The sequence below is a fragment of the Ranitomeya imitator genome, chromosome 6, assembly GCF_032444005.1.
Source record: "Ranitomeya imitator isolate aRanImi1 chromosome 6, aRanImi1.pri, whole genome shotgun sequence".
In the NCBI taxonomy this organism is placed as follows: domain Eukaryota; kingdom Metazoa; phylum Chordata; class Amphibia; order Anura; family Dendrobatidae; genus Ranitomeya; species Ranitomeya imitator.
The window spans coordinates 245,253,544-245,268,651 of NC_091287.1; the positions used below are offsets into that span (position 1 = coordinate 245,253,544).

General features: G+C 44.8%; 2 protein-coding genes and 1 long non-coding RNA gene across 9 annotated transcripts in view; 2 read left to right on the forward strand and 1 right to left on the reverse strand.

The window, feature by feature from the left end:
* LOC138642413 (uncharacterized) overlaps positions 1 to 15,108 on the forward strand; it is a 347,309-nt gene that overhangs the window by 223,407 nt on the left and 108,794 nt on the right. The gene's annotated exons all lie outside the window — the stretch shown is intronic.
* LOC138642416 (uncharacterized) lies at positions 3,898 to 4,804 on the forward strand. The gene is made up of 3 exons (XR_011314044.1): positions 3,898 to 3,954; positions 4,060 to 4,128; positions 4,707 to 4,804. It is a non-coding gene; the product is annotated as an uncharacterized lncRNA (long non-coding RNA).
* On the reverse strand, positions 6,325 to 7,754 carry LOC138642415 (uncharacterized). Its single transcript, XM_069730562.1, has 2 exons — positions 7,442 to 7,754; positions 6,325 to 7,281 (listed from the first exon to the last, which is right to left on the reverse strand). Exons 1-2 carry the CDS (start codon positions 7,738 to 7,740, stop codon positions 6,402 to 6,404), a joined length of 1,179 nt encoding a protein of 392 aa, XP_069586663.1. The 5' UTR covers positions 7,741 to 7,754; the 3' UTR covers positions 6,325 to 6,401.

Here is a 15,108-nt window from a genome sequence, read left to right on the forward strand (position 1 = left end):
GCACAGCTATGGGGAAATAATGATATATTTTTATTATTGAAATTCACCGGTAAATGCTGCATTTCCACCCTAGGCTTATACTCGAGTCAATAAATTTTCCCAGTTTTTTGTGGCAAAATTAGGGGGGGTCAGCTTATACTCGGGTCGGCTTATACTTGAGTATATACCGTACCTTTCTGTTTTTACACATGTGAAAATTAAAAAAAATGGTTCTGAATTAACCCCTTCATGACCAGGGAATTTTTCATTTTTCCGTGTTCGTTTTTCGCTCCCCTCCTTCCCAGAGCCATAACTTTTTTATTTTTCCGTCAATTTGGCCATGTGAGGGCTTATTTTTTGCGGGACAAGTTGTACTTTTGAACGACATCATTGGTTTTAGCATGTCGTGTACTAGAAAACGGGAAAAAAATTCCAAGTGCGGTGAAATTGCAAAAAAAGTGCAATCCCGCATTGGTTTTTTGTTTGGCTTTTTTGCTAGGTTCACTAAATGCTAAAAATGACCTGCCATTATGATTCTCCAGGTCAGTACGAGTTCATAGACACCTAACATGACTAGGTTATTTTTTATCTAAAGACACAAAAGAGAATAGTAAAACCAAAAACACTCAGTTTGAAAAAATGTTGCAGTAATCCGCAAGTGCTAGTAAAAGATGTAAAAAACAGGGTATTTGGTTGATACGTTTTTTGCAAAAAATGTATACTAAGCTGCTCTACCAATCTTCACGGTATACCCTTATCAGAGCAGTCCTAACTAATGTATGCAATCCCTATCTGATGTATTTAAAAACCTGATCATCTGTATATAACCTGTGTGAACAGGGTTCAGAGAGGAAAAATCCATGTGTGCATACAGGGTAGAACAGCCAGATTTAGCCTGACACAAAAAACCTGATGTGTGAAAGTAGCCTAAGTCCGTTTGTATTCATGTGATTTAATAGACCGAATGGTAAATGGAAGAATTAACTGGGTAAAAGGGGCAAGATGAGCAATTGTGAGTACACAATGGTATATAATCTGATGATTTCAATATATGAAGAGGAGAAAAAAAATGTACGGTATGTACTGTTTAGTGCAATATATAGAATGTATGTAAGGCTACGTTCACATTAGCGTTCCGCTAATGTGCGTCGCTGTTGCGTCGGCGACGCAGCGACGACGCGCCCCTATGTTTAACATAGGGGACGCGTGCGTTTTTTTGGTTGCGTTTTTCGACACGTGCGTCGTTTCCGACGCTAGCGTCGGACGCAAGAAAATGCAACAAGTTGCATTTTTCGTGCGTCCGATTTTCGTCAAAAAACGACGCACGCGTCGCAAAACGCAGCGTTTTTGCGCGCGTTTTGCGCGCGTTTTTTGTGCGTCGTGCGTTGCGTCGCCGGCGCGCAACGCTAATGTGAACGTAGCCTAAAGAAGTTGTAGACAGCAACTGCCTGGAAATTGCTGGACAGTCTGTAAACATACAGGACTTTACATTTTTCCAAAGAAACATGGCTGTTGTTTTTTTTTACTGGTTCTCCAGTTTGCCTGCAAAAATTATTAGCGGTCTGTTTGTTTTTCATTTGTTTCATACGTTGTCCAGAAAAGAATAAGGGTAAGTTTACACTGGGTGTTTTTCAACGGTTTTTCTGCAGCAAAATCTAATCTGGTGGTGTGTGAACATGATCATACAGACTTGTTCACTGTGCAAGTAGCCCATGTGTTCCTGTTTCCTATTTTTTATCTAAGTGGTGAAAAAAAATTCCAAACTTTGCTGAAAAAAAAAAAAAAAAATTGCGCCATTTTCCGATACCCGTAGCGTCTTCATTTTTCATGATCTGGGATCGGTTGAGGGCTTATTTTTTGCGTGCCGAGATGACGTTTTTAATGATAGCATTTTGGTGCAGATACGTTCTTTTGATCGCCCGTTATTGCATTTTAATGCAATGTCGCGGCAACCAAAAAAACGTAATTCTGGCGTTTCAAATTTTTTTTCCGCTACGCTGTTTAGCGATCAGGTTAATACTTTTATTTAATTGATAGATCGGGCGATTCTGAGCGCGGCGATACCAAATATGCGTAGATTTGATATTTTTTTTATTGATTTATTTTGATTGGGGCGAAAGGGGGGTGATTTAAACTTTTATGTTTTTTTTTATTTTTTTCACATTTTTTTAAACTTTTTTTTTTTAACTTTTGCCATGCTTCAATAGCCTCCATGGGAGGCTAGAAGCAGGCACAACGCGATCGGCTCTGCTACATAGCAGCGATCTGCTGATCGCTGCTATGTAGCAGAAATGGAGGTGTGCTGTGAGCGCCGACGACAGGGTGGCGCTCACAGCCACCGCTCATCAGTAACCATAGAGGTCTCAAGGACCTCTATGGTTACAATATACAAGCATCGCCGACCCCCGATCATGTGACGGGGGTCGGCGATGACGTCATTTCCGCCCGCCCGGCCGGAAGCGGTAGTTAAATGCCGCTGTCTGCGTTTGACAGCGGCATTTAACTAGTTAATAGGTGCGGGCAGATCGCGATTCTGCCCACGCCTATTATGGGCACATGTCAGCTGTTCAAAACAGCTGACATGTCCCGCCTTTGATGCGGGCTCACCGCGGAGCCCTGCATCAAAGCAGGGGAGCCGGCATCGGACGGTATAGTACGTCCGATGCCGGTAAGGGGTTAAGATGTTTGCAAAAAAAAAGTTAAATGTTAATATTTTCCTTCCACATTGTTTCAGTTCCTGTGAAGCACGTAAAGGGTTAATAAACTTCTTGAATGTGGTTTTGAGAACCTTGAGGGGTGTACTTTTTAGAATGGTGTCACACATGGTGTCACACTTCGTTATTTTCTATCATATAGACCCTTCAAAATGACTTCAAATGTGATGTGGTCCCTAAAGAAAAAATGGTGTTGTAAAAATGAGAAATTGCTGGTCAACTTTTAACCCTTTTAACTCCCTAACAAAAAAAAATTTTGTTTCCAAAATTGTGCTGATGTAAAGTAGACATGTGGGAAATGTTATTTATTAACTATTTTTCGTGACATATCTCTCTGATTTAAGGGCATAAAAATACAAAGTTTGAAAATTGCAAAATTTTAAAAATTTTCACCATATTTCCGTTTTTTTCTTAAATAATCGCAAGTAATATCGACGAAATGTTACCACTAACATGAAGTACAATATGTCACGAAAAAACAATCTCAGAATCAGCGGGATCCGTTAGGCTGGGTTCACATTGCGCTAGGTGTGTCCGTCTAACGGACTCGTTTTTAAGTAGTAAAAACGCAATGTAACGCACATACCAACGCGCCCATAGACTTGCATTGTCTAACGCATCGTGACGCATCCCTAAATTGGTATGCGTTTGTCACATAACATTTTTTTTCTGACGGACCTTCAACGCGGCTTGCAGCGTTCTCGGGTCCGGCCAAGCTAACGCACTACTAACGGAAGCGTTCATTCTGCCATAGAAGGCTATGGCAAACGCAGTCAGACGCAAATCATGAAAAATTTCCAAATAGGACCACACGTTTTAATAGCGTTTGAGGGTGGTCACATGTGTCATGTGACAGGAAATGTGATTTCGGCCATTAAAGGAGGAATATACCACCCACACATTTACTGCACGTGACAGAGTGTTGCAAAGCTCTCCTGAAATGTAAGTACATTTCTATATATATATCTCAGTATACATCATGGGAGTCTGTAATGTCCGTCGGATGTGTGTGTACTAAACATGTATTGCTTTGTTGCACACAGATGTCGGATACAGATGTCAGCAGCAGCAGCAGCGTGTCTGCGATTTTTTTCGTCACAGTCGGTAGGCTTGCACTTTAAAAAACCACTATAATGTTGTGTGAAACTCCATTGTATTGAGCTAGGCATAACAATCCCGTTTATTGTTTTATTGTGAATTGGAGTCTTCTGAGCCCGAGGCTGCTAGACCACCCCCCAAAAAACATGCTAAAAGCACAAAGGTACATAGCACACATGTTGAATTTTTCATGCATAAATTTATTGATCCAATGAATACATTATTTAATGTAAATTTTTTTTTTTTTTACATTTTACATACACAATAGGTTGTGGCACACGGAGGACACAAAAGAAAGAAGGTCCCTAGCCGTCTGTCGTCGCCACAACTGCCAGTGGTAAATATAAAATTAGAAATATTCTATCCAATATTTATCAACAATCTATCTATTCACTTTCTATCTACTATACCTATAAACTATCTATCAACTATCTATCGCTCCATCTATTTGTCTATCTATATCTATGTATCTATCTATCTATCTATCTATCTATCTATCTATATCTATGTATCTATCTATTTATCTATCAATATCTATGTATCTATATATCTATCTATATCTATCTATCTATATTTATGTATCTATCAATCTATCTATATCTATCCATCTATATCTATGTATCTATATCTATCTATATCTATGTATCTATATATCTATATCTATCTATATCTATGTATCTATCTATATCTATGCATCTATATATCTATCTATATCTATGTATCTATCTATATCTATGTATCTATATATCTATCTATATCTATCTATCTATCTATCTATATCTATGTATCTATCTATCTATATCTATGTATCTATATATTGCTATATCTATGTATCTATCTATCTATCTCTGTATATATGAATATGGCCATCCAGTGAAATTGACACTATCAACATAACTTTTTGTGTTTACATAGTCCAAGTCAGCGGCCAAAAAAAAAAGGATTGTCGTTGACGAAGAGCCATTGACTATCCACAACGAGACACTGATCAACCTTGTGGAAGCCATCCCCACCATATGGGACCAGAGCGACAGCTCCCACCATGACATCGTGAAGAACCGGAAGTTGTGGGATCAAATAATCTGTCACTTTGATCCCCGATACATGGAGAAGTCGACAACCTCAAAGAAAAAAATTGGTAAATATTGGTGACGTAACATCGGAAAATGTTAACCAAAAAAAAATAATAAAAAATTCTATCCTATCAACCTATCCACTTGTTGTCTATCTCTCAATTATCAACTATCTGTACACTATATATCTATCTATACACTATTTCTAAACTATTTCTTAACTATCTATCTACTATTTATATGTCAACTATCCTAGCAAACTATGAAAAATGTTTCCTATATCTTAAAACTATCTATCTACTATTTTTATATATATATATTTTTTTTTAAATTTAAAGCCGATGCTATCCATACCCGTTGGAAGTCCATCCGCGATCGCTTTGTCCGTGACTACCGGAACAGTCAGAATGCACCAAGCGGATCCAGTGGTAAACGGGTGACCCCGTATGTGCATTACGACCAACTGCTCTTTCCTCAAAAAACATTGTCTCAGCGCTCGTAAGTACAAATAGGTCTGTGTGCGAGACAAAATTGTTTAAAGGAAACTAATTTACTTTTTTTTTTTTTGGGTTACAGCACGATATGCAGTACCGCTGCTCCTAGACCGACAGAGGAACTGGAGCCTTCTCCAGTGGAACCAACGCAACCTGAAGATGTGTCTGGCATCAGCGAGCCACGATCTGCAGATAGAAGCACTGTTGCTGCAGGTGTGAGTGCCCGGTTGCAATCACAGCGTGGACGCAAGCGAGCATCACAAAAAGATGAAGCTGATGCAATTATCGTGGATGGACTCCAACGGGTAGAGGACATGTGTCGCAGTGAGCTCAAAGACCTGAGGCGAGAAATTACCGAGCTGCAAGCACGCGAGTCTGTATACTTTGCTAATGAGTGGAAGCTACTTTTCTTGTCCTATGTGCCTGTAGCACAAAATATCCCGGCACATAGAAACCTTATGTTTAGACAAAGACTGAACGAGCTTCTAGAGGAATTTGTGGGCCCCCAGGAACCCGCTCCATCGGGAACAAGAAGACTGGACATGCCGCCCTACAACCCTCAATATAGAGGCCGGGGTGAAACGAGCGTGGAACCTCATAGACAATGTAGCAGTCCATCATATAGTTGGGCAGACAATACTCCTGTGCAGTACCAAAGTCTTTAGTACCGTTCACTGTCCCCAGCCAGGTGCAATTACCGCGTTGCAAGTTTTCTTTTTTTGTTATGTTTTTTGTTGTGAATTTCTATTTTCCTTTTTTTTCATCCCTATGGGATATCATATGTTAAACCTGTGTACCAATAGTTTGTTGGAAAAATCCATAAACATTTAGTAAACTGTTTCAAATTTAAGATTCTTGTATGACTTTAACTTTTAACACAACATAACTTTTTACACGACATAAGGTAACTTTTTACACGACATCAGGTTAAACAACTTTTTACACGACATAAGGGTAACTTTTTACACTACGTAACTTTTTACACGACATCAGGTTAAACAACATAACTTTTTACACGACATCAGGAAGACTTTACAATATTTTCACACGTATCTGTCTTGCCATGGAACATGGCCTTCATGTGTGAAATAATGTGCAAATTGATCACGAATCCTCATTATTTGTGCTGTTGACCGAACTGCATTCGATTCAATGCTACTGAGGTTCGACTCGCAATCATCGGGGTCTACCACCTGGGGTTCATGTCTCGCCACAAAATTATGCAGACAGATGCACGCCTTCACAACACGGTCCACATTTTCAGGTTGCAGTTGCATGCAGGTTAGTAAAATCCGCCATTTTAATGTCAAAATCCCAAAGGCACACTCCACATAACGTCTGGCCCGGCTCAAGCGATAATTAAAAATGCGCCTGCTGGAGTCTAGACTACGGCTTGAGTAGGGCTTGAGGAGATTTTGTCCTAGTTGGAAGGCCTCGTCACCAACTAAAACATAGGGCAAACTTGGGCCTTCGGTCCCCGGAAGAGGTCGTGATGAGGGTATGTTTAAACGTTGGCTGTACAAACATCGGCCCATGTTGGAGTCTCTGAATACTCTGGAATCGTTAGTCCGGCCATAAGCACCAATATCCACAGCAACAAAACGGTACCTGGCATCCGCAATCGCCATCAATACTATAGAAAAGTATTTCTTATAGTTATAGTAGAGGGAACCACTATGCGCAGGTTTCTGAATCCGAATGTGCTTTCCGTCCACGGCACCAATACAATTGGGGAAATTAGCCACATCCTCAAACTGTTGGGAAATCGCTAGCCACATTTCTGATGTTGGTGTTGGTAGCACAAGTGGTTGCAAGTTGTTCCAAATGGCATCACAAGTTTCCCGAACCAGTTGACAAATTTTTGACTTCCCAAGTCTAAACTGATAATGCAGTGACGCAAAAGTTTCTCCGGTAGCCAGATATCTGTCGACATTCAAAAACAAAAAGCAAAAAAAAATTAGGATTTTAATGATCATCTAATGGCTAGTTACAATAGAATATACAATTGCTAAATGAACATTAGGCCACACGATACCGAGATCTAGTCTTTGTCAATATAATGATAAAAAAAATGTATAATTACCTCACAGTCACTACTAAACGTTGCTCCGCACTGATGCTTTCACGAAAAGTGCTGCGATGATGATGTATCTCATCCTTCACATGCGAGAGCAGAACATCAAAGGTCTCAATGGACATCCGTAGATAGCGTTGGAATTTGAAGGGATGATCCCGAAGCTGCACATACAGGGTGTGAAAGGCACCATATGTACTCCGCAAGAAATTCACTTCGTGGATCCAATATCTCCTTTGCGAACTACGCTTTCTCTGCCGAAGTCGCAACCGCATCAAGCGAAATCTGACGAGCTCAGACACAAACATCTTGCTAGCAGAAGTTCACTCAATGCTTTCAAAATGGAGAATGAGTCTGTGCCCACACCCGACAATGACAAAAGGGAAAAAAAAAAAAAGAACAACTTTATTGACAGTGACAAACGCAGACAAACGGATACTTCGTAAACGGACATCAAAATGAAAAAACGCGATCACATGCGTTAACGCTAGCGTTACCGTGACGACGAATTTCACATATTTTTGCTCCTTTTCTGTACATGCGTTTAACGCATCCGTTTAACGCCATGTACTTGACGCAATGTGAACCTAGCCTTAAAGCGTTCCAGAGTTATAACCTCATAAAGTGACAGTGGTCAGAATTGTTTAAATTGGCTCGGTCACTAAAGGGTTAAGCAGACTGAAGAGATTATGGAGAAAATACAAGTCATAGTTTGTGACAACTCATAGCTCCATACCAAACACAAGAAGCAAAACTGCAGTGTTCTCCTTGTCTGACTCCTGGAGCTATGAGGTAGCAAAAACATAAAGTGTACGGCAAAGTGTGTTTAGTCGACGCACGGTGTGTGTTGCCGGCGGCGAAATACACAAAGAACCAAACAGTATTTGGGTAAAACACTGGAAGGGTGACACAAACCTGACATTGTAACAACCCTGCCGGCATCACTGCATGGCCTTCCATCCCCCACCTGCCTGTTACATCAACTCACTCACTCAGTGCCATGCTGTGAGATCTGTCTGCTGCCGGCTCCATGCCGTGTGCTCCATGGCTGCTTACTCTGCGTACACTTCCTGGCTGTGTGCATAGGGGGGCGGCGCCAGCAACTCCTGACTCTTATTGAGACTGTGTGCACCTTCCTAAGGTGTCCCTGGCCAATAGCCTAGAGGCCTCTGATACTTGTCATCCTCACCCATTGGAGGATGCCTGAGCAAAATATTTCCCTCAGTTAGCATTTGCTACTGAGCTGCCATGTCGTGTCTGTTTCCTGTCTCTGAGGGCTACAATACGCAGGCATTTATCTGTGTTCTGTTTGTGTCTCTGTGTACGACACCCAGTGGAGCGTTGTACCCTGGTCTGAATCTGTGTTCCGTTACTTCTGTGTCTGAACTCTGGTCTATGTCCGTTCCTGTTCCTTCTTGGTTTGTTTACCAGTCTCACTCTGCTGTGTTTACCTCTGCGTTACCTCTCTGCTCTGCTTGCCACTATCAGTGGCTCTGCATCTCTCTGCTTTGTTCGCCACTACCTGTGGCTCTGTGTTTCTCTGCTCAGTTCTGCCACAACCTGTGGTTCTGTGCCTCTCAGCTTTGCTCGCCACAACCTGTGGCTCTGCACCCTCTGGCTCTTGGCTTTGTCTCCTGCGGTTCTGGCTCTTGGCGTTGTCTCCAGCGTGTTCGCTCTTTGCTCCGCCTCCAGCGTGTTCGCTCTTTGCTCCGCCTCCAGCGTGTTCGCTCTTTGCTCCGCCTCCAGCGTGTTCGCTCTTTGCTCCGCCTCCAGCGTGTTCGCTCTTTGCTCCGCCTCCAGCTTGTTCGCTCTTGGCTCCGCCTCCAGCGTGTTCGCTCTTGGCTCCGCCTCCAGCGTGTTCGCTCTTGGCTCCGCTTCCAGCGTGTTCACTCTTGGCTCCGCCTCCAGCGTGTTCGCTCTTGGCTCCGCCTCCAGCGTGTTCGCTCTTGGCTCCGCCTCCAGCGTGTTCGCTCTTGGCTCCGCCTCCAGTGTGTTCGCTCTTGGCTCCGCCTCCAGTGTGTTCGCTCTTGGCTCCGCCTCCAGCGTGTTCGCTCTTGGCTCCGCCCTCTCCTTTTCTGCTCTTAGCTCCGCCCTCTCCTTTTCTGCTCTTAGCTCTGCCTTCTCCTTTTCTGCTCTTAGCTCTGCCTTCTCCTTTTCTGCTCTTAGCTCTGCCTTCTCCTTTTCTGCTCTTAGCTCTGCCTTCTCCTTTTCTGCTCTTAGCTCTGACTTCTCCTTTTCTGCTCTTAGCTCTGACTTCTCCTTTTCTGCTCTTAGCTCTGACTTCTCCTTTTCTGCTCTTAGCTCTGACTTCTCCTTTTCTGCTCTTAGCTCTGACTTCTCCTTTTCTGCTCTTAGCTCTGCCTTCTCCTTTTCTGCTCTTAGCTCTGCCTTCTCCTTTTCTGCTCTTAGCTCTGCCTTCTCCTTCTCTGCTCTTAGCTCTGCCTTCTCCTTCTCTGCTCTTACTCCGCCTCCTGTGGTTCTGCTTTGCATCCGCTCTTGACCTACCTCTGTTCAGCAACTTGCCGTACAGGCCTCTACCTGTTTCTTTATATTCACCAGCCTGATCAGGTTCCTACCTGTTTCCATGTACCCTCCAGTCTGAACAGGTTCTTTCCTGTTTCCATACACTCGCCTGTATACCAGTTCCTACCAGAGTATCAGCCCTGTCCGCCTGTCTGCCAGAGTGCCCGCCTATGTGCCAGCTGTGCCCGTCTGCCTGCCTGTATCTCTGTCAAGCCAGTCTGCCTGTCAAGGCCTCTGCCATACCCATCCGTCAGCCAGTGTCACAGCCGTGCCTGCCAGCCTGTGTCTTGTCCCCCGGTGGGATCAACATCCACAGTCAGACTCCACCCTGGAGTGGTACCTGGTAGCTACCTACTGCACAAGTCCACAAGTCTGACCTCAAAATCGGAGGCTCCAGTGAACACCTAGGAAGCTACTTAGTTACACTCCTTCCATGGAAGTCTGGTCTGTGGTCCAGGGGGGCCACGCCCGCGCCAACCAGTCTGGGCGCGAGCTTTACAGACATCACAGACACATTGGGAGGTGAGGGGGGAGGGATTGCGATAGTCCGCGTTTTTTTTTCCCTTTTGGGGATCTGTGTTGCTGTCTAGGGAGCCTCGATGTGCTAACTTCCTGTGGCCCGTTGATGGTGGCCAATCTGTCATGGTCCAGGTGCTGCTGCATGCTGGTTGTGAAGGGCATGCCAGGGTCCGTGTGCTGCTGCATGCTGGTGGTGAAAACCATGCCAGGGACCGTGTGCTGTTGCTGCATGCTGGTTGTGGTGAAGGCCATGCCAAGGTCCGGGTGCTGCTGCTGATGCAGCTGGGACCTGGTGATGGTGGCCGGCCTGTCATGGTCCGGGTGCTGCTGCATGCTTGGTGGCAGTGGAGGTTGTCCAAGCATGAGCAGCAGTTGGCATGGTGGTGGCGGTGGGCTGTCCAATAGCACTCGGCATGGTGGTAGCACTGTAGTGGTGTCCGGCAGTACTTGGAATGGTGGTGGCCATGCAGTGGTATGCAGCAGAGCTTGGCATTGAGGTCAAGCGTGCCAGTGTTGGCACAGGTGGAAATGCCACCACTGGCTGCTTAAAATACCGACACTGCTGCATAGCCTGCATGTAATCAGCATTGCAGGCCTTCATGACACTGAGCTGGAGATCAGGAGTAAGGAGTAAGTTCACACTGCGTTAGCATCCAATAAAGGAAAACCACCTATGCCAAGCATGGTATCCATCGATAGACAGCTGTTTCGGGGTTTTTGCCCCTCATCAGTGTGGAGTAGGAAACTGGCTATCAGGAGCAGTGCCTAGTAGAAAGTCTATAAAGGCACGGATGATTGACCTCGTGGAGACCAAAACATCCAACACCGCGGAGACACCATCACGTGTTTCTCAACGCAGTGATCCAGAACACTGCCCCCAAATATGCAAATGCATGTAAAGGAGCTGTGGAGACACCATCACGTGTTTCTCAACGCAGGCAGTGAATAGCCAGGCCTTTCCCCGGGAAGGAACAACCAAGGGAAGGGCAGCATCCAATAAAGGAAAACATACAATAAAGGAAAACCACCTATGCCAAGCATGGTATCCATCCGAAACAGCTGTCTGTGGATGGATACCATGCTTGGCATAGGTGGTTTTCCTTTATTGGATGTTTTCCTTTATTGGATGCTGCCCTTCCCTTGGTTGTTCCTTCCCGGGGAAAGGCCTGGCTATTCACTGCCTGCGTTGAGAAACACGTGATGGTGTCTCCGCAGCTCCTTTACATGCACACTGCGTTAGCAGCAGCCCGTTCATCACATACGCTAACGGGCTGCTGTAACGCAAGTGCCAGCGTTTGCATCACGCTAGCGCAGATAGAGCATCTGCTAGCTCTATCTGCGCTAGCAGTGACAGACCCTAAAACGCTGAAGCCCGCGTCTCAGATTCCGTCACTCAATGACGGCACATCCCTAGGGCGTGCGCTAGCAATGTGTCCAACATTGCTTTCAATGGCGGCGTTAATGGACTACGTTACACCGCGTTATGCCGCGGTGTAACCTAGTCCATTTAAAGTACCACCATAACGCAGTGTGAACCCAGCCTTAGGTGTTCCGACATGCCCTTTTCAATTTGATTAAAAAAATGATGTGCTGGCCTCTGGAGGTCAGCTTTCACTTGGTCAAGGCTTCGGGTGACATCCTGGATAAGTGTATTAATAAGGTTGAAGCCACTATCCCGTCTCTCTCCCATCACCTTGAGTACATCATGAAAGATTGAGCTCAAGTGCAAAAACTCGGGCATGAGTGACCTGTCCGAGGCCCTCTGCTGCTGGCGGGAAGAGCCCCCCCCCAAAAAAAAAAAAAGATGCAGGGACTGGGACAGGGGAACACCTGATGGACCAGCTTCCTGGTCTCCAGTTTGTGCTGCAGGCCCACTATCTGCTGCTGTGCTGGTAGATGGCTGGGACGCGTCCATGGCTGTTCGATGAAGGACTGCTTCAGAACCAGGCTCAAGAGTGCTGCTCGAGGTGCTGTGAAAAGAAAAACATTATTACCAAACATTTACAATAGTTAAAGCGCCAACTCCTGTGGAATAGAAAAATACAGATTAGGCAATACAACACAATCCAATACACCACAAGAATACTTAAGTACTCTGGGCAAGGACCGGTCTCAAAAATGCCAGCATGTGGTGATGGTTATATTTTCTGATCCTTGCTCCAGAACCACTGGGAACCCGGCTCTCTTGACGAAGGTCCTTGTTGAAGCGATACTTCATCGAACGCCAACTTGTTCTGATTTTGAGCGCTGTTTAAAAAAAAATGGTTAGACAATGCACTCTTGGCCAGGATCACACAACTGTGCGTGATGAGAGAAACTATCAGGAGTTTCTCTCATCACACAATCAGGAGTTTCTCTCATCACACACAGTTGTGTGATCCCGGCCAAGGTCACTGCTGCATCACAGCGCATTACAATACTTCCGAAATGCCTTGCGGACCCGAGACGGGGCATCGTCCCATCCATCCATCATCGCTTGGGCCACCTTATTCCATAGTCGCTGGATCGTCACGTTGTCCGAGTGCTGCGGAACCCGGGTGTCCCACAACGGGACTCGCTCATGGACCAGGGAGATGATGATATTATCAATGAGGTCTAAATCCCGATCTGGAACCTAGAAAAGAAAAAAATACATTAATTTTGGAGAGATTAAAATAAGGAAAATAAAGAAAACAGAGACAGAAAACTGGCAAGAATAATTAAAGTCAAGGAAAAAAAAAAGGAGTCAAGAACAAAAAGGTAAAGAAATTTGCAAAGTGAAGAAATGAACAGGAAAGAATAGTACATTCAGGATACAATAAACTGTACAATCAATCAGGTATACTTACTTGCCACCTTGCCACACGAACTTGTCCATGCTGCTCCTGCTTGGCCTCTGCTGCAGATGAAGAACTATTCTGGAAAAGAAAAAAAAAATGTCCCATGTGTAGAGTGAAAGAGAATACTTACCAATCTGAAGAGGTGAGTACTCACTTCACTTTCGTATCCACCGTGTTCAGGGCCAAGACTCTCCTCGGAAGAAGAAGACGACATTCTGATGAATGCAGAAATTATTAGTACATATAAAGAGAGAAAAAAGAAAAGACAGACATTGGCTTTTATACTCACATTGTCCAAAGTGGAGATTCCTCACAGGTTCTTTCCAGTGTCAGAGCTTCTTCCAGTCTGCAGAGTTGTGGACTGCCAATGCCCACTCCCTCTTTTTATCAGTTTGTATGTGGGGGGTGGCTAATTAGTGTCTGGACAGGTTTTACTGTGGAAAAATGCATGCGTTCTCAAACGCGTGTTCTCGTAGACCGAAATGCATTTTTTCGACGCATTCCTTCCGCAAACAACCGTATACGTTTCTAGGCGGCATATACACGCCTCCAAAATTGCAACATGTTGCATTTAGCGCACCAAGCTGCAGACAACGAAGCGACACATGCATCGTCAAACGCTGCAAAAAGCATCCAATCGCATGTTAAAGATAAGAAAACACGACGCATGCAGAAGTATGCGGCATAAACGCTGCGGACAGAACCGAAAATGTGAAGCCAGACTAAGATGTATTATGAGGTTCTGCAACAGCTGAGGTGTGCATTACAAGGTTGTGAAGTGAGGTAGATTTTATCACTATAGATGAGGATACAGTCAATCATCTATCACTTCCCATGCTGTGATGAATGACAAAGGTCAATGCAGAGCAGTTACTAACAGCCAATGAGTGTGTAGTGGATGGGCAGAGGGTGAGGCTGGGCACTTAGGCCAGGGGCGGGGCTAACTCTGATTATGAATATGATGAGCATTGAGGAAAAAAATGCCCAGGAAGCTGCCTGGTCTGCAAGAGCTGTAAACACACTGGAAGCATGTAATGAAGTGAAATTCAGGAGGAAGGAAAGGTTGGAAGAAAAAAGAAAAATGTGTAGGCGTGTTGTATATTGCAATGCAGCACTGAATAGCTAAAAATTGGATTTTGTGGTCAGACAACCTTTTTAACTATCAATAGATACAATATCCGGGTTGATCACTTCCTGGTCCAGGCCCTGGTTATACAGGAGTGAGAGGAGAGAGCTCCTGCACAGCCCAGCAGATTTCACCCCTTCAGAGCAGTAAAACTGATAAGACAGCCAAGGATCAAAAGCATAGAACAGTGAGAAACAGATTAGGCTACTTTCACACTCGCGTCGGGCCAAGATTCCGACGCTAGCGTTTGATGCGCTGCACAACGGAGGCAGCGGATGCATTTCTCCGGCGCATCCGTTGCCCCATTGTGAGGTGCGGAGAGGTGGGGGCGGAGTTCCGGCCGCGCATGTGCGGTCGGGAAAAGCGGTCCGTCGGCAGCAAAAAACGTTACATTTAACGTTTTTTGCTCCCGGCGGTCCGCCAAAACACGGCACAACCGTCGCACGACGGTTGCGACGTGTGTCAATACGTCGCAGTGCGTCGGTAATGTTACTCTATGGGGCAAAAACGCATCCTGCAAACAACTTTGCAGGATGCGTTTTTTCCCCCTAAATGACGCATTGCGACGTATTGAAAACAACGCTAGTGTGAAAGTAGCCTTAACCAGCTCACAGAAGCTACCTCCTCTGCAGTGGTAGTAAAACCCCTGTGAGTGGCATGACATGAGATGCAGGAGATATCCAAAATGG